This window comes from Micromys minutus, assembly GCF_963924665.1.
Source record: "Micromys minutus genome assembly, chromosome: 17".
Classification (NCBI taxonomy): domain Eukaryota; kingdom Metazoa; phylum Chordata; class Mammalia; order Rodentia; family Muridae; genus Micromys; species Micromys minutus.
In genome coordinates this window covers 45,969,354-45,991,375 of record NC_137952.1, presented here as the reverse complement: position 1 = coordinate 45,991,375, position 22,022 = coordinate 45,969,354, and the positions used below count along the sequence as shown (strand labels likewise).

At 36.8% G+C, this 22,022-nt stretch overlaps 2 protein-coding genes across 12 annotated transcripts in view; both read right to left on the bottom strand.

Annotated features, from left to right (window-relative positions):
* Positions 1-22,022, bottom strand: part of MACROD2 (mono-ADP ribosylhydrolase 2) — a gene marked incomplete at its 3' end in the record, with an annotated part of 1,819,824 nt that overhangs the window by 1,781,801 nt on the left and 16,001 nt on the right. The window lies entirely within an intron of this gene.
* On the bottom strand, positions 14,636-16,657 carry LOC308432066 (uncharacterized protein). Its single transcript, XM_080931774.1, has 3 exons — positions 16,555-16,657; positions 16,159-16,256; positions 14,636-15,210 (listed from the first exon to the last, which is right to left on the bottom strand). Exons 2-3 carry the CDS (start codon positions 16,242-16,244, stop codon positions 15,009-15,011), a joined length of 288 nt encoding a protein of 95 aa, XP_080787900.1. The 5' UTR covers positions 16,245-16,256; positions 16,555-16,657; the 3' UTR covers positions 14,636-15,008.

Genomic DNA, 22,022 nt, shown 5'->3' with positions numbered 1-22,022 from the left:
GAAGAAGGACAGGCACAATGACACAGGCATATACATATATATATATATATATATATATATATATATATATATATATATATATATATATACATACATACACACACACACACACACACACACACACACACACACACATATATATATATATATATATATATATATATATATATATATATATGGTCTCAGAAGAGAGATGCAGGAAAACAGTTGGGTCAAGTTTGCTGGCTGGCTTCCAATCTAGGTTGCTGTTGAGAAGCTATGCAGGTGGAAGAAGTTATTTGGGAAGGAATATAATTGTATCATGTTGATCATGTTAGCCCCAAGTTTCCTATAGAATGTTCATAAATATGAATTGTTTGCTCAAAAGAAAGAAGTTTAGGCTGGATAGTGGGGTTTAGGACGTGGCAAGCGGTAGTGGTCAGAACTGAAATGGAAATGGACCAAAGCCAGAACGCTGAAGAACACAGACTTTTACACATAAAACAAATGGAAAATACATGAAAAGGACACAATGACAAAGGTTATCAACAGCTTCACAGGATACAGTCAAGAAACAAGAAGGCAGAAAATATCCTCATGTTAGAACACCAAGGCAACAGCAAGGGTTTCAATAAATCCAAAATATAGACCTATCTCCAGCTAAGCCTAGATGCCTTCCAGCATGGCACAGAAATAATATGTGAAGAAACATGTGAACACACCAAGTGAAATTCCAGTGTTTGTCATCAGCTCCTCTCGTGTAAAGTGGACAATAAAGCTCACTTTGGCTGAGAACATGGGCCCACCCTTCATTGCAATAGTATGTGACCTCCCCAACTTATCCGTCCAGCAAATACAACTCATTCGTCAAACTCCTGTTATGAGAGACATTCAACCAGTTCCTATTTTTATTACAAAATAATATATAAATGCTTTCCCATATAAAACCTAGAATGCATCACTGATTGTTTCTCTGGTTTCAACTAATACATGGAATTTTTGAGTCACATGCTGGCTACATACATCAGAAGGAATGCAGACTACAAAGCCATACTCCTTTATTTAAATAGGAGTAAAATGAAAAAAATACAGAAACTCGGCTTAAACACTAAGCCATGAGGAAGTGATTGATCCATTGCTAAGAAGACGATCGAAAGGACATGGTTGGACAACACAGTCTGACTAAAAGGTCCTTGTTTATCTGAATATGGCTGATTTTTTAAAAGTCACAGCTTATTAGATTCTGTGTCTTCCTCAATTCTTCCAATTAGTCATTCCCTGATTCCTATAATTTTAAACAATTTAAATTCTTCTAACTCATATCAAACTGAGTGTCCAAATCCTACCAATTCTACTTTAAACGATCTCAAATTCATCCTCTCTTCTTGAATTGTCACATATAAACTAATAAAATCAAAACAAATGATTCCCCAGACCCTGTCCTGTCTTGTTTATTTATTTTTATGATTTGCTCATGACCTTGCCCTCCAAGACCAGTCTCTAAAGTTTCCATATTTTTACATATGTTCTCATTACATTTATAAAACTGTATCCTATTACAACCTCCTGTGGGTCCTTTAGGGACCAGTATCAATGTGGAACATTTGTGAGTTCTCCACTCCATGCGTTATACAGACTACTCTTGTTTTAGAAATTATTCTCAACCATGTAGAGAACTTCCTGGCTAGGTTCTTGACTTCTCTATAACTGACTTCTTCCAGATCCATAGCATAATTACTGGCATGTGGTAAATATTCATTTACTAAAAGAAGCCAGGAAAATTGGATGCGGCAAGGAGGGATAACAAAATAAACAGATTAATATAAAAGAAATGTTAAAGCTAATCACTTAAAATATTTTAGGGAATAATACAGTTGTATAGTAAATTAATCAAGTTTCTATAGAGAATCAGTGACAGTGTATACATAGTATCTTAATTTCCTGCTTCACATATCACAGAACTTAAAGCTTCTATCTAGTGTTCTGTAATCTTTAAGATAGTTTTGCCAACTGTATTCCAAAGAACCAGACAAAAATCTCTATGAGGAGGGCTCAAAGCTTTTAGATAATTCTTCAATATACTAGAAAGGACCCCTCTTCTACATCACTGACCTACATTTCAAGTCACTAATGTAATTTTAACTGTGGCTAGAATTCCAATAATACAACATGTTCATTCATAAAACATAAAAGTTGCTGTAGTTGGTAGTACAGGACCATGATCTCACAACTCAGCAAGGTGGTTACAAGTTCACTGCCAGCAGGATCTACATAGGGAAAGCCAGGCAAGCCCCACCAGGGTTGTATAGTAAGATCTTGTCTCAAACAAAAAAGGCCCATACAAAGTTACAACTATTAACTTACTGACTCAGAAGTATCTCCTTGAACCTCTCTACAAACAAGGAAGGAATAGCTGGGCTCAAGACGCTGGTGATACTGGACTGCACAACTATCCTTAGATATCAGGGCTGAATCAGATTAGAGGTAATAAGAACATCTTGAGGCATTAAGGGATATTATAAGATCGAAACTTTAGGTTCAGAGAAATAAACTTTCATAGTTATCCTGACATTTATCTTCCTAAATCTCTAAGCCAATGTGCTCCCTGCCTTTTCCTTCAATGATTTGCATGTGAGTAACCTCAGACTTTCAGAAATTACATATAGAATCATAAGCATTTCTAAATCACCACCATGTACTAAAAATATTAACAATGTGCTTTTTAGGTGTTTCATTTTGTTTCATAAAATTGTACAGTTGTTTTGAAAGTGTTGCTCATATTTATATGCAATTTCAAAACAAACCCATACAACTCAGATAAGTAGCAACAAAGAAGACTCTTTAGCAGCATGTTTTACTGCAGTAACATAAAACCAACAGTGTGTCCACACAGAAAACAATTCAAAGGAAAACCCACTGTAGTTAGCAACCTTTCTGTACAAGAATACATGTGCTTCTCTAATAAAATACAAAATGGGACAGTTTCATGATGACAGAAGCAAGTGAAATTCATAATTTGTCTGCTTCTTAGTGCACAGGATTATACATGACAACGTTTTCATGGTTATATTACTAAGGTATCAGATATCTAAGCAAGGACATAAACATTGAATATTTTAAAAATCTGTCAATAAATCTGAATATTAAAATCAATGAAACAAAGGTTATATCAAATTAACTGACCAAGACACACAAAAGCTCAACAAATATATTACCTACATACACATCCTAAAGCATTCCTTTTTTTTTTAAGTCAACCCATAAACATGAAAGAATGTCATGGCATAAATGGATTGACAGTACACATTAAAAGCAGTATAAAAAATACTGGGTTTCCTTTTGAGTGTATGTATAAGCACAACCTCTCCCATCCTCCATCCTCTCTCAAATACTTCTATTGTGTATGCGTCTGTGACTTCTGCGACCAGAAATCCCATTATATCTTCAGTACATCCTTTAAATGTTTCCTTAGCTTCTTGACTTCGCTGGCACCCAGCTGTCTCTTAAGAGTATCAATTCTCTTTAAAAGACAGCCTTTTTATTTAAGCTTCAGCACTATGTTCATTAAAACTAAAAAAAGGATTAATGGTTTTCATTCCCACATCAAAGGCATCTGCCTGTTTCTGTTCTGATTCAAAGAAAATTGCTATCCATTTTCTCTTTTACTAAGCTCAGAATCATGGACAGACAGACACTGAGGAAGTGTGAACTACAGACACAGGTAACAATACTGTACTAGGTAGATTAAAGACTAAGATAGATGGTATCAGAATCGTTAGACAACACTGTTGAAAAGAACCAGGTACCAACTTCACACTGAGCTGTTCATAACAAAGTAACTTCTATTCTGTGCGAGGTCCTGAACTAACTGGTACTTTTATTAAAGCAAGTGTGTTTTATGCCATAGTACAGTTTTCCACTGCTCTTAGGGAACAGATCACATAAGACCTGACACAATCCTACTCAGATTTCCAGCCCTTAATTCTAACCCAAATGAAAGCTGGCCCCAGGTTCTCTTCCAATTTCCATCAGTATGGATTGCCAAATTCCAAGCTGTTAAAAGCCAGCACTTGAGAAGGCATTCCATTACTTTCCTGCCTACGCTGCCATCTCCTCGCTCTATTGTGTTATTCATTTTATTCTCTTCGTAGCACCTTACATAGTCTGAGATACTTTGTCCTGATTCCCTGCTCTAGGTGAAATGTGGGGACTATGAAAACAAAACATTACCTCTTTGTTCATGACTGTATTCCACATTTCATGTATTGACCCAAATAAAGTCATTAAGCAGGCAAGCTAGTGATGCTGACCTCTATAAAGTCCAACAGTTATGGGGGCTAAGCAGGATGGAAATGAGTCAAAGGTCAGAAGACTGAGATTGTCATCTCAGAATAGAAACCACCAAATAAGGGTCTGGAAACACCTCAGTCCACAGTACTTGCCTTGCATGTGTGACCCTTTACATTCAATCCCTAGTACAACCAAAGAAAAGAAAATTCAGTGAGCATTTAATAAACATTTTTAATAGATGGGAGTTCTTGGAGCTGGGATGTCTCAGTGGGTAAAGGACTTCATGCTCAAGCATAAGAACGTGAGTTCAGACCCTCAGCATCTATGTAGAAAGCTGAATATGGCAGGCGGTTCCTGTAAACACAACACTGGGAGATGGAGACAGGAGGAACCCTGCAGCTCACTAATCAGTCAGCTGACGCTCTGGATGTTCTGTGTTCAGTAAGAGACCAAGCCTCAAGAACTTAAGAAGGCTTAGGAAGGCCACTGGCCTCCACATGAACACACATGGAATTGTAATAATAGAAACAAAGTATTAAAACGTAAGTATAAAAACAATTATGCAACAAATGAAAATGAGCCAAATTCTTCAAAGCTTTCTAAATGGGTATAAAACAAGGGAAAGTAATAATATGAAGAAAGTAAAATATTTTAAAGAGGTAGAAGATATTACCAGAAAATGAAACAAATTTAAATTGCAGTTGAAGGAAGCAAAACACAACAGTTTCTGTAGTTTTCATTTATTTTTTAATGCAATCATTTTTTATTGGATATTTTCTTTACTTACATTTCAAATGCTATCCCCTTTCCCAGATTTCCCTCTGGAATCCCCCTCTCCTATGCCCCGCCCCCTGCCTCTATGAGTGTTTACTCACCCACTCCCTCCGACCTCCCTGCCTGACAATTCCCCTACACTGGGGTATTGAGCCTCCACAGGGCCAAGGGCCTCACCTCTCATCTGCTACATATGCGGCTGCAGCCACAGGTACCTCCTTGTGTATCTTTGGTTGCTGATTTAGCCTATGGGAGCTCTGGTGGTTCTGGTTGGTTGATATTGTTGTTCTTCCTGTGGGGTTTAAAATCCCTTTGGCTCCTTTAGTCCCTTCTCTAACTCCATTTTCTAACTCTTCCATTTGGGACGCTGTTCTCAGTCCAATGGTTGGTTGCAAGCAATCGACTCTATTTCTCAGGCTCTGGCAGAGCCTCTTGGGAGACAGCCATATTAGGCACCTGTCAGCGCACACTTCTTGGCATCCACAATATTGTCTGGGTTTGGTATATGGGATGGATCCCTGGGTGGGGCAGTCTCTGGAAGGCCTTTGCTTTAGTCTCGGCACCACACTTTGTATTTCCTCCTGTGAATATTTTGTTCCCCTTTCTAAGAAGAACAGAAGCATCCACTCTTTGGTCTTCCAACTTCTTGAGCTTCATGTGGTCTGTGGATTGTATCTTGGGTATTCCAATCTTTTGGGCTAATATCCACTTATCAGTGAGTATATACCATGTGTGTTCTTTTGTTATTGGGTTACCTCACTCAGGATATTTTCTAGTTCTATCCATTTGCCAAAGAATTTCATAAAGTCATTGTTTTTAAAAGCTGAGTAGTACTCCATTGTGTAAATGTACATTTTCTGTATCTATTCCTCTGGTGAAGGACATCTGGGTTCTTTCCAGCTTCTGGCTATTATAAACAAGGCTGCTGTGAACATAGTGGAACATGTGTCCTTGTTATATGTTGGAGCATCTTTGAGTATAGATGCTCCAACATCTATAGCATCCAGGAGAGGTATAGCTGGGTCCTCAGGTAGTACTACATCCAGTTTGCTGAGGACAGGCTGACTAGAATTCTATTCCATATATCTATCTCATCTTCATTATCATTCATCAGATGGTGGACTCTGGGATGGTTTTATTTCCTAGCTGTGGTGCACAGACCCCTGCTAAACATGGATATACATGCTGGTATATACATCATAGAACATAAGTTCCTTTAAGTATATTTGCAGGCGTTGTACTTGGATCATATACAAACTCCATATTTAGCTTTTTGACAAGCTGACATGCTGAGTTCCATAGTGACTGTACCCTTTACTCCCACTGAATAGGTGGTTTCCTCTCCACACAGCCTCACCAGCATCGGCTATTTGATGGGATATAGTACTTGTCTGACACTATAAGCCTTGTCAAAAGCCTCCAGCAGGGGAGGGAATAGTTCCAGGCAAGAGAACGGGTCATCATTTCCCTAAGTGAATGTGTCAAACTGCCTTCTACTTATTTACCATGACCCAGGGTTTGTCATAACCCAGCACAGTTCTCAGGAAGGGGCAGAGATGCTCCTCTCTACAGAGGTAATAGTTTCTGAAGAGAATGCCATCTGGTCAAAGCAGAGAGAATAAGTGACTGGTAAGTGTTCAGCTTTAAATAGGACACCAATGCCATTCCTCCATCCAAGGACAAAGGAACATCACACAAGAGAGAGGAGACAAAAGTATGAGCCAGAGGATGGCAAAGTCAGTCCTGAAATGCTATTGTCCACCAAAGCCATGAACACACAGCAGGTGTGGATATTTGCACAGGACTCAGCCGCCAACTCTCCATCAAACTCATTGAAAAGGTAACCATGAGCCCCCATCCCTTCCTAAAGAGCTAATGACTGTTAATGGGTGCTGGGGAAGAGAGCCTTGTTTTCTCTAGGGTATAGCCATTGGGGGACTAGGTGAGGAGAAGGGGTCAAGAGAGAAAGGAAGGAGGCGATAGAAATAAGGGAGGTTGAATATTTTTATAATACATGATGTTATGAAAGTGTCAAAAATATTTTAAAAAATGTTATACAATTCTGAAAAGCAATAGCCAGAAATATATGTATGACCTAGGGACATAAAGTCATAAGAGTTAAAAGTAAATACTAAGACTTAATTTTTTAAAAAATAAACACTCCTTATGCTTCCTTTCTTCAGGAAAAAAAAATCCTCAAAGGAACTCCATTGCTCTCCTCACTACAGACAGTAGTAACAATAAAGAGAAAGGAAGGAAGGAAGGAAGGAAAGAAGGAAGGAAGGAAGGAAGGAAGGAAGGAAGGAAGGAAGGAAGGAAGGAAGAAAGAAAGGAAGGAAGGAAGAGAAAATGTTAGCCTACTTAAAGACAAGGTATCTAGAGGCTTCACTATTTACTTTTCACATTTGAATTTTCAGTAATTGTGCAGGGTAGAAAACAGGGTTAAGTTTCTTCTCCCCCAAGTTTGAATAGCCAAATGACCTGCAAAATTTACTGGAAAATGTTACTACTGGTTAACAAAAGTAGAAACCTGCTAAGAAAGTATCAATGATGAACTTTTAAGAATCAAATAAAGTATAACTAAAACATTTTAGAGAACTGAAAAAATGTCAAGCAAACAAATTATACATAACTTTAATGTAATCCTCCTAAATATACAATGGTAAATATGCAATGATGTATATCTTGAATTATATATACATATCACCTTGTACCCCACAAAGAGCACACCTTTTTTCTCCCTGCCTGAGAAACATTTTAAATGTTGCTTAAAATGCGTCAAAAAATGCACTCTAAAAAAAATCACACATGCTTTATTCTTCACCAATATTTTAAACATACATGTTTCACAATTTTAAAATACCCTAAACAATTTTAATAGTTATTTTGTTGTGCGTATATGTGTGTGTTTCTTATGTATGGGTGTGCAACAGAGAGGCCAAAAGTCAACATGAAATGCTGTTCTCCTGTAACTCTTGACTTTATTTCTTGAGAGTCCTTCACTGAGCCCAGGCGGACAGGCCAGGCAGCACTGTAGCTATGCCTTACTTTGTAATATTGCAAATGCTTGTCATCAAGACCAGCTTTTAGATGGGTGCTCAGAATTCCAACTTAGGTCTTCACACTTGTTCTTCAAGCACTTTACCAACAGAGCCATATCCCTGGCCCCTAACTAACTAAATCAAGTAAACTACAGAAATTACAGGTCCATTTTATTGAAAATCAAGTAATTACAAACTTTATCTGTATAGATATATATAACGGCATTTAATCAGAGTTGTACTAGGAAGCAAACAGAGAGAGGGGGAGAAGAAGAGAGAAACAAAGAGATTATAAAACCAAATAATTAGAAAAAACAGAAAGAAACAAACTAATTTATTCAGTTAGGGTTAGAAAATAACAATTCAAAACAAATTACAGGGCCTACAAAACAAATATATACATATTTATAATCTAATTAAATATTTGAAAAGAAAAATTCTAAAACATAAAATTGACATTGAGAAAAGAACTTTATTCACCTATGGAAGAGACAAATATAAAAATTCTACACTCAGTGGGTAAAACTTTTAAACTGAATAAAGTTGGTAATTAAGAAATGCACATGCTAATACAAGAAAGTGTGACAATTCATCATTAATTTTTGCTTTTGTTCCAGATCTCATAATATCTTCCTAATATGATTCAATAATAAAAACCATGGTATAATGAGCAAAGCTGATGGGTGAGAATCTCAAGACAGGCTAAGGCAGAGAACCAGTGAGGTACCGAGATGGGGCCACTTCTCGGAAATTATGCATGTCAGAAAGCGACCACTAGAGGGCAGCATTGCAAAGATTATTTTTTAAAAGATGCTTAAGAAGGAGGTACCACAGAATACAACCCAATCCACTGTTTACCCTCATTTTTTTTTTTTTTTTCTTTTTTTTGGTAATAAAACAAAATGTGTTCCTGTGGCTGGCTTATCTGGGAGCATGTTTAAAACATGATTCATGATCAGGCAAGGAAGATCAATCCCATGTTTCTCTTTTTTAAACTAAAAGGTATAGATTAATACTTGTTTGAAATTTCACAAAACGACAACTGTAGGACTGAAAATATAAGTACATAAATATAAAACACTGTGTCCTAAGCCAGCCTTGGTATACATAATGCTTGATATTTGAAATTAACATATCTACCTTTATGATTTATATATACACAGCAGCAACAGTATTACTGTATCAGAAGCAAAAACAAAAGGCTACTCTCAAACATGTGCCTACAGATTGTTCCGTCAGAACACTGAGCATTAAGAAACACCTCTAAAGACTGAGAAGAGCAAGAATGACTTTGGGCCATAAAATGTCATTGCCAGTTTTGTCACAGCTCAGTTTTCTGGTTTGACACTAGTCTTGACAAAAGTTAGCAAAACCACATTTGATAAAACTTCTCGTTGACATCTAAGGAAGGTAAACATTTTTTGGTCAAACACCAGTTTATTGACCCCAGGGACTGATTGACTTCTGCCATCTACAGTTCCTTATAGTCCCTGTCCACAAGCATTCTCAAACCTTAGTACCTCTTGTATTCTATTTTTGTCTTATCGAGACATTTTTCCTATTAAAAAAAATTCCCACCTGACTTCATAGGAGGCTTCCCATATCTCAGTGTCCACACAACTTATACCTGCTCATTATCGATCTCCATTTCTTCATGACCAAGCCTAACTCTTTCCCTCAAAACTATATGACTGATTACTCCTAGTAGGTAATGCCCAATCTAGTTTATTTCTTCTTTCTGGTACTAGAGCAACTGCCTCCGTTTGACCAGTTTCTAATCTCAGTGGTACTGTTACTAAGACACAGATATCCAAATTTCCAAGTTTAAATTTCTTGGGGTGAGAGACACATGCTTCGTGTTCTTTCTCCTCAAAACAAGCCTCCAAGCATCAGAACACTACCCTCTCCCATCCTCACCTTATCCTCCGAATCACTTAAGAAAACTGAGGCTGATTCTTTATTTGGGCTTATGCTTAAGTCTTAAACTTAGTCCCTCTGATTCCTCTTAATAGTAATGCTAGTAAAACAAAACCCACATCAAGTAATCACTAAGATAAGAGACCCAAGGCCAAGAGGACTTCTTGTGACTAAACCACCTCTTTTTTTTAAGACTCATCTTCCAACATCCAGTCTCTTAGGAGCTGTTACTGTAACAATGCGCACCTGGCAGGCAATGCCTCCTGCAGTGTTAGGATATCCACTTTTACCAAACCCCTTAAGTGCCCGCTCATGGTATTTTTCTTCCATCTTCTACATCTACTCTTGGCAGTTGCTAAGAATCATTCCTTGAAAGCTGTTGTCACTGGGGGGGGGGGGGGGGGACGAAATATCAGTCTTTACAAACCTTTTCTGTATTTCTGATATGGTGAGCAGGAGCTTTGCCCCAACAGACACAACTTGGTCTCCTGAACTCAACAAACCTTACCTGCCCATAAGACAAGTCACAGACCTTGGGCTTGTGACCATAGTACCCCATATTCTGCCCTGTTCCTGGCTCTTCCTGTGTTTTTTACTATGACATTGGTCACTGGCTTAACCAGATAATCCAAATGTTCTCTTTATCTTAGTCCTTTGGTTAAGTTAGGTCACCACAGGATCTGGGAATCAAAACTTGAACATTATGTTTCAGGGACCAGCCCATTGCCAATAACAAACACAATATTGTATAGGGAGGCATCCAGTGTGCAACATGGATTCCAGAGACAGGTCAAGATGTTATGACAGCTGTAATGAAATTGTTTGTAGAGCCTGCAAACTCTAGAAAGTGAAGATCTGTCTGCCTCCTCAAATGCACAGCCTTCAGGTAATGATCTCGAGAATGGGGAAGCCAACAACACCCATGACAGAATAAACTGCTGTTTCTACTTATGGGCAGGTTCATTTCTGCATGGAAGCAATAAAAAGACTTTTTTTGGTCTTCCTAGTGCTAATAAAACTCAGAATAAGTAAACATATGAAGCTAAACTTAAAAATCCTTTGTTCAAGAAATAAGCTGGAGGAAACTATCGATTTTATTTTAGGAAAGCTTAATAATTCAGATAGAAAGCATTTATGAGAGGGAATATTCACCTTGAGCTATTTCTGGAAAATAAAAATTCATCATAGCAAAAAAAAATCATTTGACAAGACATTTTTATACAGGTTTCAAGGTAGGAGGATTGCTGTCTTTGAAAACGTAATGTCTAATGGTGTGTGCACTTGTGGGGAGGAAACACGAGGTTAAAGTCTTTAGAACTATAAATGAACCAACTGACAGAGAAAGGTCTGTAAAACTACCAAGGAGTGATGTGGAAACTCATCTTTGAGGATGAAAATTACAAAGAGCAGATTTCAAAGATGAATTCCTTCTCTCAACAAGAGTCAAAGCTACCTGCATAGTGATGAAAAGCTGAGTAGTAAGAGTGCAATAGGCTGTTGCTGTAAAGCAAGTTTATGGTTAATATAATTTTACTAAATCAGACCCTTTATTCTGATTTCAGGGTAAGATATAGCCAGATACCAGAATAAAACATTTTAGCATTTATGCAACTGTTTTTGCTTATTTTAACGTCTTTAATGAAATGTTAAATTGAATAATATTCTACTTGCTTGGTTTGTCATTGTTGTTATTTCTTTTACAATAGTAGGAATGTGCAAGGTCTTGTAGACCTGGAAAGTTCTCTACCACTGAGCTGCATCTACAGTCAGTACTCACTTAAAGATGGAGTGAATCTTCCATACTACAAATTAGTATCACATAGAGATAACATGAAAAAAATATAAAACCACAAATTAATAGTCTTTCCACATTTCAATCATCAAGTCCCAGGAACTAATTCTATCTAAATGGTATCTATTATTCAGCCCAGAAAATGGACTAATAATAAATATTACACTTAATTGGCAATTCAGCCAAATGAGTAATTCCAATTTTTACTGGTTCTTCAATACAAAGGAAGGAGAAGTTCTTGCTTCACTCCAGAGACCACCATTTCTTTTCTATCTCTATGGCTGCAATGGTTTCATAAACCGAGTTCATTTCACAGACAGGGCGTAGTACTGGCCAAGATAAGAGAACCAAATTGAAAGTTTACTAAGGAAAGGAAAACAGAGGAAGACAAACTCCACTCTGAGCCAGCAATGTGCTCAGTAAAGGCAGTTGCTACCAAACTTGATGGCCCAGGTTCCATCCCAGGAGCCCAGATGGTGGAAGGAGAAACAGGGGTCTCACAAGTTGTCCTCTGACCTGCCCAGGTTATACACTGTAACTCCTGTGCTCATGAGCAATAGAAACAAAATATAAATATGGTGAACACCTCTACCAAAACAACCACATTCCAAAACTAACTCATATTTACATCCAACTTTTATTTCAAGTTGATCAACTAATTCATTTACTAAGTACTTGCTAACTGTAAGGCACTGCACTAATGAAGGCCCACTTTAAAAGATTTCTCAGGAATCCAAAGCAGAAAATAGGTTTTCACGACTCAGCTTTTATCTTCCCGTCACTTAAGGGCTGCAAGAATTATTTCGACATATATCAATTCGTACCAATTATTAGATGTAATGCTAATCATAGAGAAGGAAAAAAAAATAAGGCAGCATATGCCCCCAAATAAGCTCTCAGTGTAATAGAAGAGAAAGTGAACACACAACTAAGACAACACAAGCAATGTTTTGGATAATCCTTTATATAAAAGGCCAGTGGAGGGGGGCGTTGGAGAGGTAACTATAGCAGCAGCTGTACGATGTGCCAGGTAACGACCACAAACACGGCACTCAGGATGACTAGCTAGAAGTCATCAAGATAAGATGAAGTCAAGGTTATGTGTTCTCAAAGATCTTCCCCAGTTTTAAAGAGCCCTTAAATGAGTCTTTCATGGAAGAATTTTAAAGGAGAATTTTAAGTACTTCACTAACCACTAGAGAAGTCTTCTCTGTAATTAAAATTTTATTTTAGTTATATAATGCAATAAGACTATATTTTATGTTTTTAACATTAGTCATCTCCTCTTTGAAAATCATTTTTAAATATATTATTTTATTGAAATCAAATATGAAGAAATTGAAAAGAAAAAAATCTTATTCTTTATTTCCCGTCCTATATGAGTTTATTTAGGCTCCAATATACTCATTTTACAGAAATGTGAAACTTTCAAAACAGTTCTGTGTGAATTTGAACACGCTTTCATCGTTTATTAAGATATAGTAAACATTCCTTAACCAAAACTGAAGGAGATAAACCCCACTTTCTAAGACTGAGCATACCCCACAGTGGCTGCTCATTCTTCTGATGCAAACTAAGGATGTAAATCTCAAGGAAACCCACCACTTGGTAAGCTAACTTAAAAATGTAATTTCTTTGTAAGAAGAAATTTGAACATAATTAACATTCATGAAGAAAAACTGAATATTAAATGAAACTCTCAGTGCTTGATGTGGAATACGTGTCTACACGTTACTAGACAGGAAACATTAAAGACGCCCACTGCCCCCGATCTCCCGAAAAAAGAGATTACTGCCATTTCTCATTTGCTCACCAGAACTAGATAGTAAGACCCTATTGTTAAAGACACAACACACTCCGGTTACAGGACATATAGAAATCAATCTTGAACTGAAAACTTCCTCCCTGCTGGCTAGCTTTCATAATGCTAGAAGGTGCTATAGAGGCTGGTGGGAGAGAAGTCCATCAACAGTTTATTACCCAGCTGTGAGCACCTGCATGCTACAGTAAAAACCTTCCAGGCAAGGTGTACCCCATGGTCCAGCAGTATCATGAAGATCATTCAAAGAACCAACCATTGTTTTAATTGAACTTGAGGCTTGCTCCAAGGAAGGAATATACTGGTACTATAAACCTGGTCAAAAGCCCATGACTCGGGAGGCCATATATATAAATGGGAAACCTGTTGTATTTATAAGTGACTTTTAAACATTTATTGTTACATCCATACACCGGTGTTACTTTGAATCTTGGTCAAAGAAGCTTGTCTCTGCAAAAGTCAGCAGTAATGCATAAGCTCATGACTGGTCAAAGGGCGGGAGTAAGTGACTAATGAGCACTCAGCCTTTAGTGGGACATCAATATCAATATACCGAACTCAAGGCTCAGGAAGTACCACAGAAGAGAAGGTGAAGGACAGGGATGAGAGGGATACTGTAAAATGCCATCTCTAGACATGACGAACTGGGTGCAGCCATGGTTACCTGCACAAAGAAAGCCACTAACATCAGTCAGCATTCCAACAGGCAGCAATGATGAACCCAGTGAGGTGCAGGAGGAAGAAGAGGGGACCATCACAGGAGGAGGACAAGCTGTGTGTACTCAGGGAGAGTGAGACTGGGGAGTTGGGAATCAATATGATCAAGATACATGTTACACGTGTAAAACTGTCCAAAGAAAAAATAAGTAACAAAAGTCTCTGAAAATTCTGAAGAAAAACAAACAATAAGATTACATACCATAAACTGTATACTCGTTATGAAGAAAAATTAAAATATCAATTCTTTCAAGCTCTCTAAGGGGACAATTAGAGAATTGATCAAAACATAAACAGAAATCATACTTCTTTTGAAGTTATTTATTGAAAAAAAAACACAATTAAGGTTAAGCAGCATAAAATCTTAAAACGCAAGAGAAATGCATTACAAAGGTCTAGTGATAAACACACAGCCTGTTTTAGGTTTTGGCAGACATTATTTTTACTCATCTTGGAAGCTCTGCTGAAAAGATCGCAAGCTGCCATCATTCATGAGGTCAAAGTAGAGCTTCTGAATGTTCAAGACTGATGCCTACAGCACAGAGACAGTCCTAGATCTGAAGTTCAATTACCTGTCCACACTAGAGGACCTGCATTTTCCTTCAAAAGTCACAAAATTCGGTCATTTTTAAATCTAACGCCTTCTCAGTTCTCAATGTTGACTCCAGGGAGGTCAGTGTTAGACATGCAACAAAACTGCATGTGTTCCCACCCTTCTTGTCTGTTTGCCTTCAGGAAGTCCACACTCTTGCCCACCCTTTTTATTCTGTTTGTCTTCTTCAAAGCAGACTCTTCTCAAGGAGTCTTCAGTGAGTCTTTCTTGATTCAAAATGGACTGGAAAACAAGATCAGATAAAGGGCCTCTTTTCCTAGTGCCCAAGCTAGGAAAAATAAATAATAAATAAATAAATAAACAAGAAAGTTATACAAAATTCTGTCTTTTAAAAGCTACATTTCTTATCTCAATAAAAATAAAATAAAAATAAACAAATTCTTACTAGTATATGCTTTTTATATTACCTTGGCTAATTTCTGTCAACATACATAGAGGTTGTTATAGGTACAAGTTCCAACTGCTCTAAGTTTGAAAAGCAACTTTCCCTATAACCACATATATTTCTTTTTATCTACACACATAAGAGAATTACCAATTATCCGATATTAAAACTTGGAAGAGTATTTGTAGAAAACCTTTACAAAATTCCCTAACACACAGTCAAAAAAAAGTTTACAGTATTTTAAGATATAGTGAGACTAGAGCTGTCGTAAAAGCCATTCCTGAACTCTGGGGACTTGAATCTCCACTAGTCTAGGGGAAAATTGAGAAAGACCTAAGAAGCTGTAGTTAATTAACCACTTAATTAAAAGGCATAGCTGTGTTAAGCACTGTTGTGTCTGAGAAGTAAATCAGGGTGTCAAATGGTTAAGAAGCCAATTAACACAACCAAAAAAGACATAATATAAATTCTTGCTACAAATAAGTTTTAAAGTACATATTCAAAAAATTTTTTAAAACAATATAAGTCACATTTCTAAACATTTCTATTAGTTTATGAAAGTTATTAATAACTGTTATTAAGTCTATATGCTCTGTACCAAAATGCTTCTGGTAAGTCTTATTGGCCACTTGAGTTTGGAACTCAAGAACTCTGGTATGATTTCCTCTATTACAGAGACAACATACGCAGTATAAGAATAGAAAGTTGCTATTTTCATAAACTTTCTACCACTCTTAGAAAGACCACTGCCAGTACCCACCACTTCCTATGAACAATAACTATTCTACCCAGCTAAAGCACTGCACCAAGTAAAACATACAAGAAGAATACCTGTAAGATTTTCTTTCCATAACTGTCTCAGGCAAGGATCCGCAGGTTCTCTCTCCCATGACATTCTCCACCATTTCTCCAACCATTAGGGATGCATCCTGAATGATGGTGGAGGGTTCAGAAGTTTATAGTAGATGTGGCATATTGAGACCAAGGACTACATCCATCTCTTCACAAAAAGGGTGGAGCCTTCCTGGTGGCCAAGGGTACTACCTTCACACCTCCATGATTATTCTCATTACTGTTATTAAAACTGAGCAATTCCTATATTCAACCCAAAACGACCTACCAGAATATGCCTCAGAATCTTAACTACATGATTCTCTTGGATTTATTAACATATATTTTCTGACAATTTCCACAAAAGATGCTAGAGTCTATACTTTGTGAGCATACCTATGATCACAGCACTCAAGAGGCTGAGGCACAAGCACCTCAAAAACCTCAAGGTCAGCCACATAGTAGAGTACAGTCCAGCCTGGACTATAATGTAAAACCCTGTCCCAAGAGAAAAAAAAATCATTTTAGGTATTATTTACATATAACATGCATAAAATTCATATGCAAAAGGGAACTATTGGTCATCTTCATAATAATACTCTAGAAAAAGAGTTACCTAGAAATTTGGAAATAGCATGTGAGAGTAATGGAAAAGGAACTTTATAAAGAAGCTGCAGGTTTGTGGTTACATGCAGTGTTAAAGCGGTCCAGATCACCACTGCGACCCGAGCGCTGCCAGCCTGCTTTTCAGCCAATATAACTTTTACTTCCATTTTTAAATAAAAGCTTTCCTTACAGAACAGAATTTGTATGAAGGAAACAAAAAAAAAAAATTCTCCTGTTTCTCCACTGTTTTTCTCAAAGCGAAGCCTTCATTAACATTTCGTGTGCTTTTCTTTCTTGTGATTTTAGAGACTTGCACATAATGTCTGACCACAAGCACCACCTTATCATGCTGTTGCCACATCTTGCTTCTTCAGAGTAGATCCTGGGCTATGAATGAATACATTCCTTATGAATACATTACCAATGTCACTCGCTTATTTTAGTTAGTATAATTCAAGAAAATTCCTTGCACACCAGAAATTTTTCTTTACTTAGCTGATTCTGTCTCTTCTAAAGACTGAAGTAGTTGAATTCTATGTCCCAAGTCACTTTTATATTCCAGTCCCTCCTTTGAAATTTTTAAGTCCGATATTTAATTTCTGGAATCTCTGCATATTGCATCTTTCAAAAAAAAAAAAAAAACCTGATTGTCTGGGCAGTGGTAGTGCACACGTTCAATTCCACTTGGGAGGCAGGTGGATCTCTGTGAGTCTGAAGCCAGCCTGGTCTACAAAGAGAGTTCCAGGCCAACCATGGCTATACAGAGAAACCCTATCTTGAAAAAAAACAAAACCAAACCAAAAATACTATTTTATTCTAACAATATTGGGAAAACAACATTAAGTCCTGTGTATTGTTTTTTTTTTTTTTTTTTTTTTTTTTTTGCCTAATTAACATTCTAGTTTGTATTGCTGACTTTCTGGTAAAGTTTCTCCCTTAAATTAATTTTATATTTTGGATTATTGGTTTTCTAGGGGTCCATGTAGGTAAGACCATTAAGACTGTTCCAGAACTATCTAACTCGTCTCTCCCCTAGACCTAAAGCACTGTTGCTTTCCGAGGGATTGTTACAGTGTTAGTTAGGTTCCACCTCAGACCACTTATGAACAATCTCAATACGTGACAGAGCCTCCAGATTCATCAAATGAGCAGATGAAGCTTCAACCTTACTCTGACAGATTACTCCTGTCAACACTACACAGAGGACAGCAGAGGCTCTAATACACTTTTAAAATCTGCTAATCTGATGAGCACCTCAGCCGACTCGAATTCTTTGAGTCTATTAAAAACAAAGACGGAGTTTTGTTTCAGTGATTGTTACTTTTTGTTGATTTGGTTTGTTGATTAATTTTATTTCTATTTCTCATTCCTTTTGAATGTATTTTTCCCTTTTTAAAATTCTATTTATTTTGAGGATTTTTAGTTCAAAGCCTAGTTCATGTGAAACAATCATCTACCTCCAATTTAGACCCAACACCCCACCCCGGGTCCAGTTTATTTGTGGGTATAGAGTATTTTGATACTTGAGAGCACAGTCATGCCTGGGGAATCCCTGGACTCTAGTAACCATAAACAGGGGTTTCCTCAAAACCGTTTCACTTTTAACCGTGGTTTTCTCTATTCCTCTCATTTACCCTTATTTGCATCATCAGGTGATTTTCTGAAAACATGTGGCACTAGTGGCACCTTCTTTACAAGTCAGTGCTGGTCTGTTACTCGGTGCCTCTCTGCCTTGTTTGATTCTATTCAGCTCAGAAAGCCCTGAGCTGACCCACCTTCCTGCCTAAGCCGTACAAGTGCCACCGTGCCTTTAGTTCTTTCATAGGGACATGGAGAGGCTGGGTGAACAAATCATTCATTTTCTTTTATCACAAGTCTCTGCTTTTCAACGAGTGCCTTCTGAAAGTCTGTATACAGAAACTCTTTGCATTTCAAATGTCACAATGTAGTTTTCTTCCCTTCCAACCCACTCCCATGCACTGTAGCACAAGCTAAACTGCATCATCTGTAATTTCATTCCTCAACTGCCATTTTTCTTCCATGCTTACCACTTCATTAAATGTACTTTCTTTTACATTCACTATATCTTAAAAGTGCATGAGCTTTTGCTTTTTCCAATACTGTTAAGTATTAAGTAACTCTTCTTTTGGTCAAGAGCTCTTTACTCTGATTCATTTCGTTTTGCTCAATATTTCTAAATAATATACTTATTTATAAGCATCTGGTATTGTAGTTCATAATTCTTTTGAAGAAGTATAGCTTTATTTTCACAGTTGACAAAGTTCTACTACACTCAGAACTCTAGGATCATGGTACTTTCATCTTGGAATTTACTGAAACTTTTCCAGCATACAAAAAAAGCAAATGCTACTCAGATTTATTTTTAGTTAGATCGTTTTCACTTTTCTTGGAAACTTGAATTTTTCTTTGATGGTAGTCCTTGAAATAAAAGTTTGGTCTTACCAGAAGTTTTCTTCAGTGTGCCTTATTTGAAGGATTTTTTTTTCACATCAGGAAAGTTTCATAAAATAATGATATTTTACCCACTGCTACTTTGGTTACATGTACTATATTTATTTCAAGAATTCCTGTTTCTCACCTAGTAATTCAACATTATCTACTCTATTTAAAATTTTCTCATATAATGTCTAACTATTTTTACTACTTTCTATAAGAAAATTCAGTTTACTATTAATGTCACTTTTTACTATCTCCTTTTGCTACAGGTAGAACCCAGGGCTCTAGTTCATGAGAGGTAAACAATCCTCATATGAGTTACATCTCCAGCCTTCCTCTATTTAAAAAAAAAAAAGCATTATAAAGCAGCTTAAATACACAAAGCAGTATAAAGTTTTACCTAATAAACAAGCCATGAATTCACTGCTGTGCTTAAGGAAACTTTTAATCTGGATTACAGAAAAATGCCTTCATTTTCCTCCTGAAGAAAACAAAGTTTGAAGTTTATCATGATGTTGGATATATGTGTTTTTATGTATGTATATATAAAACAATGTTGCTTTGTATTTTTGTGCTTCACACATATTGGAGTTTTTCCTTTATTTTAATCTGCTGCTGTTGCTGTTATACTGCTAAGAGCTACAACCCAGCTTTGCCTTCTCAGGCCAGAACACTATCCTGGAAGGCATGTCTAGCTCCAACTAACATGTCTTTAAGACAGTGTCTGCAAATCGAAGCTCAAATTCCATCGATAAAGTCACAACAGTGGTTAAGTATTTCAAACCAAAAAAGCAGAAAAGGAGTGGTGGGGAGTGAAAAGAGAGAGTGAAAAACCGAGAAGCCACAATGCCGGGTCTACAGATAGAAGTATGTGTTCTGTTCTGTCAAGGTCTGCCTAAAGAAATCAAAAACCAATGCTGGGGTGTGTGAGGTATAGATAGGCAAATAGACAGGTGTGTCATTTTCCCAAAACTGCTTTATTGCTGATATGAATAAAATTCACAATGGTCCTACCACCAAGTAAATCCTTAAAGGAAAAAAAAAAAAAAAAAAAGACTGTACATCCAGAAAACTCAAATCTACAATATTTTACACACAAATCTGTCAAGGAAAAAAAATACCATTTCTTAGTTCCACTTTGCCAGTCAACGTTACAAAGAACTGTGTGGTTTAATGTATTTGATCATTTAGTGAACAGAATGAAACAGAATGCTGACCTGTACTAAGTTGTCTTTGAATAGACCCCAAATGTTTTTGAACACCAAGAGGTACTGCTCTGTTACACCAGCAGTGGTCAGAAAAGGAACACCATTACATATAAGGTTAGATTAGCCTAGAATAATAATCTCAAATCGATTCAGGAACCTTCAACAACTTCCCAGTTATCTACAATAAGAAAATGCACTGACTAAAGCTGACTGATTTCCATCTGGACTCCCTCAGAATGTTTATTTCCAGTGAAAGAAAGTGTACTTTCAGGAGTCAATTCCATGTGAGACAAGAAAATTTTCTAAAATTGTTATTTTGCTGTTCTAAAATCAGATGCCTAACTTCAAATAAATGTTCCAAACTGTTGCTTTGAGCCCTTAAAAACAGCTAGTCATTTACCTCACCTACCACATACTCTCTTTTTCCAAACAGACACTATGATGCATTAAAATATAGTCTAAGTAGTCTCATAACTTTTGATAAACAGTATTTTTATTGCACTAGGAATCATTAGAGGGAAAAAACCCAAAACATTGAAATATAAAATCTGAGCCATCCGGTGTTGTTCCACATGCCTTTAATTGCAGTCATCAGGAGATGAAGGTAGTTATATCTCCATGAGTTCAAAACACTCTATCTATATCGGAACCTCCAGGCTGCTCAGAGCTACCTAATAGAACCATCTCTTTTACACACAAACACACACACACACACACATACACACACACACACACACACTCACTCACAAACACAATTTTAAATTTCAATTGACATTTGTTATATACTTCCAATTCAAAGATGTGTTTAAAGGCACATGAACATTTCTGACTGTGGCAGGTGCAACAACACAGGGCAATCATTGTTGCTACTGGAGTTGTGGTGACAGTTTTCCTTGCTTTTGTGATAATTTAGCTATCATTTCTGGTGACATAATAAATCAATTGCAAACTCTCAGCTTTTAGACAATTTATTTAATCATCATTTGTGAAAAAGATATTAAATCTAGTAACTTGCCAAAACACTATGAAAATACCAGAAAATTACAACATTAAATCTTGCAGAACATATGTATAAATGGTTTAGCAAAAAACCCTCAGCTAAAAGTAGAGTACATTTTTAAGTAGTAGTGAATTGCCAACTTTCTCAACTCCACAGAACAATATTCTGTGGGAAAGTACACACATCAACAACTGGTTGGGAAGAAATCATTAGATACACTGGATACACTGGACTCTGAATGCCAAGTCATCTTAGGAGTGAGTATCTCAACCAATTTATTTCAATCGTTGCCAAGTATGTTCAAGGAAAATGTGATAAAACAAATACTCACTAAATCCAAAAGTGTTTTGAATATATTCAAAGAGGAAGTCTTGGTTTTTATATTTATTGGGACTGATAATTTTTGAGTAATACACAATGGTTTCATTAGAAATGCTAATGTTTACTTATTGACTGGGATACAGAGCAATAGTGCATTCTGTTGCTGTTTTTAACAGAATATGATTACTTAAGAAGCCATGTGAGTAGTGATGTTATATAATTGCTATTTATGAAATAGTTTTGTTTTTCCTTTCCTCTTGAGCATGTGACTA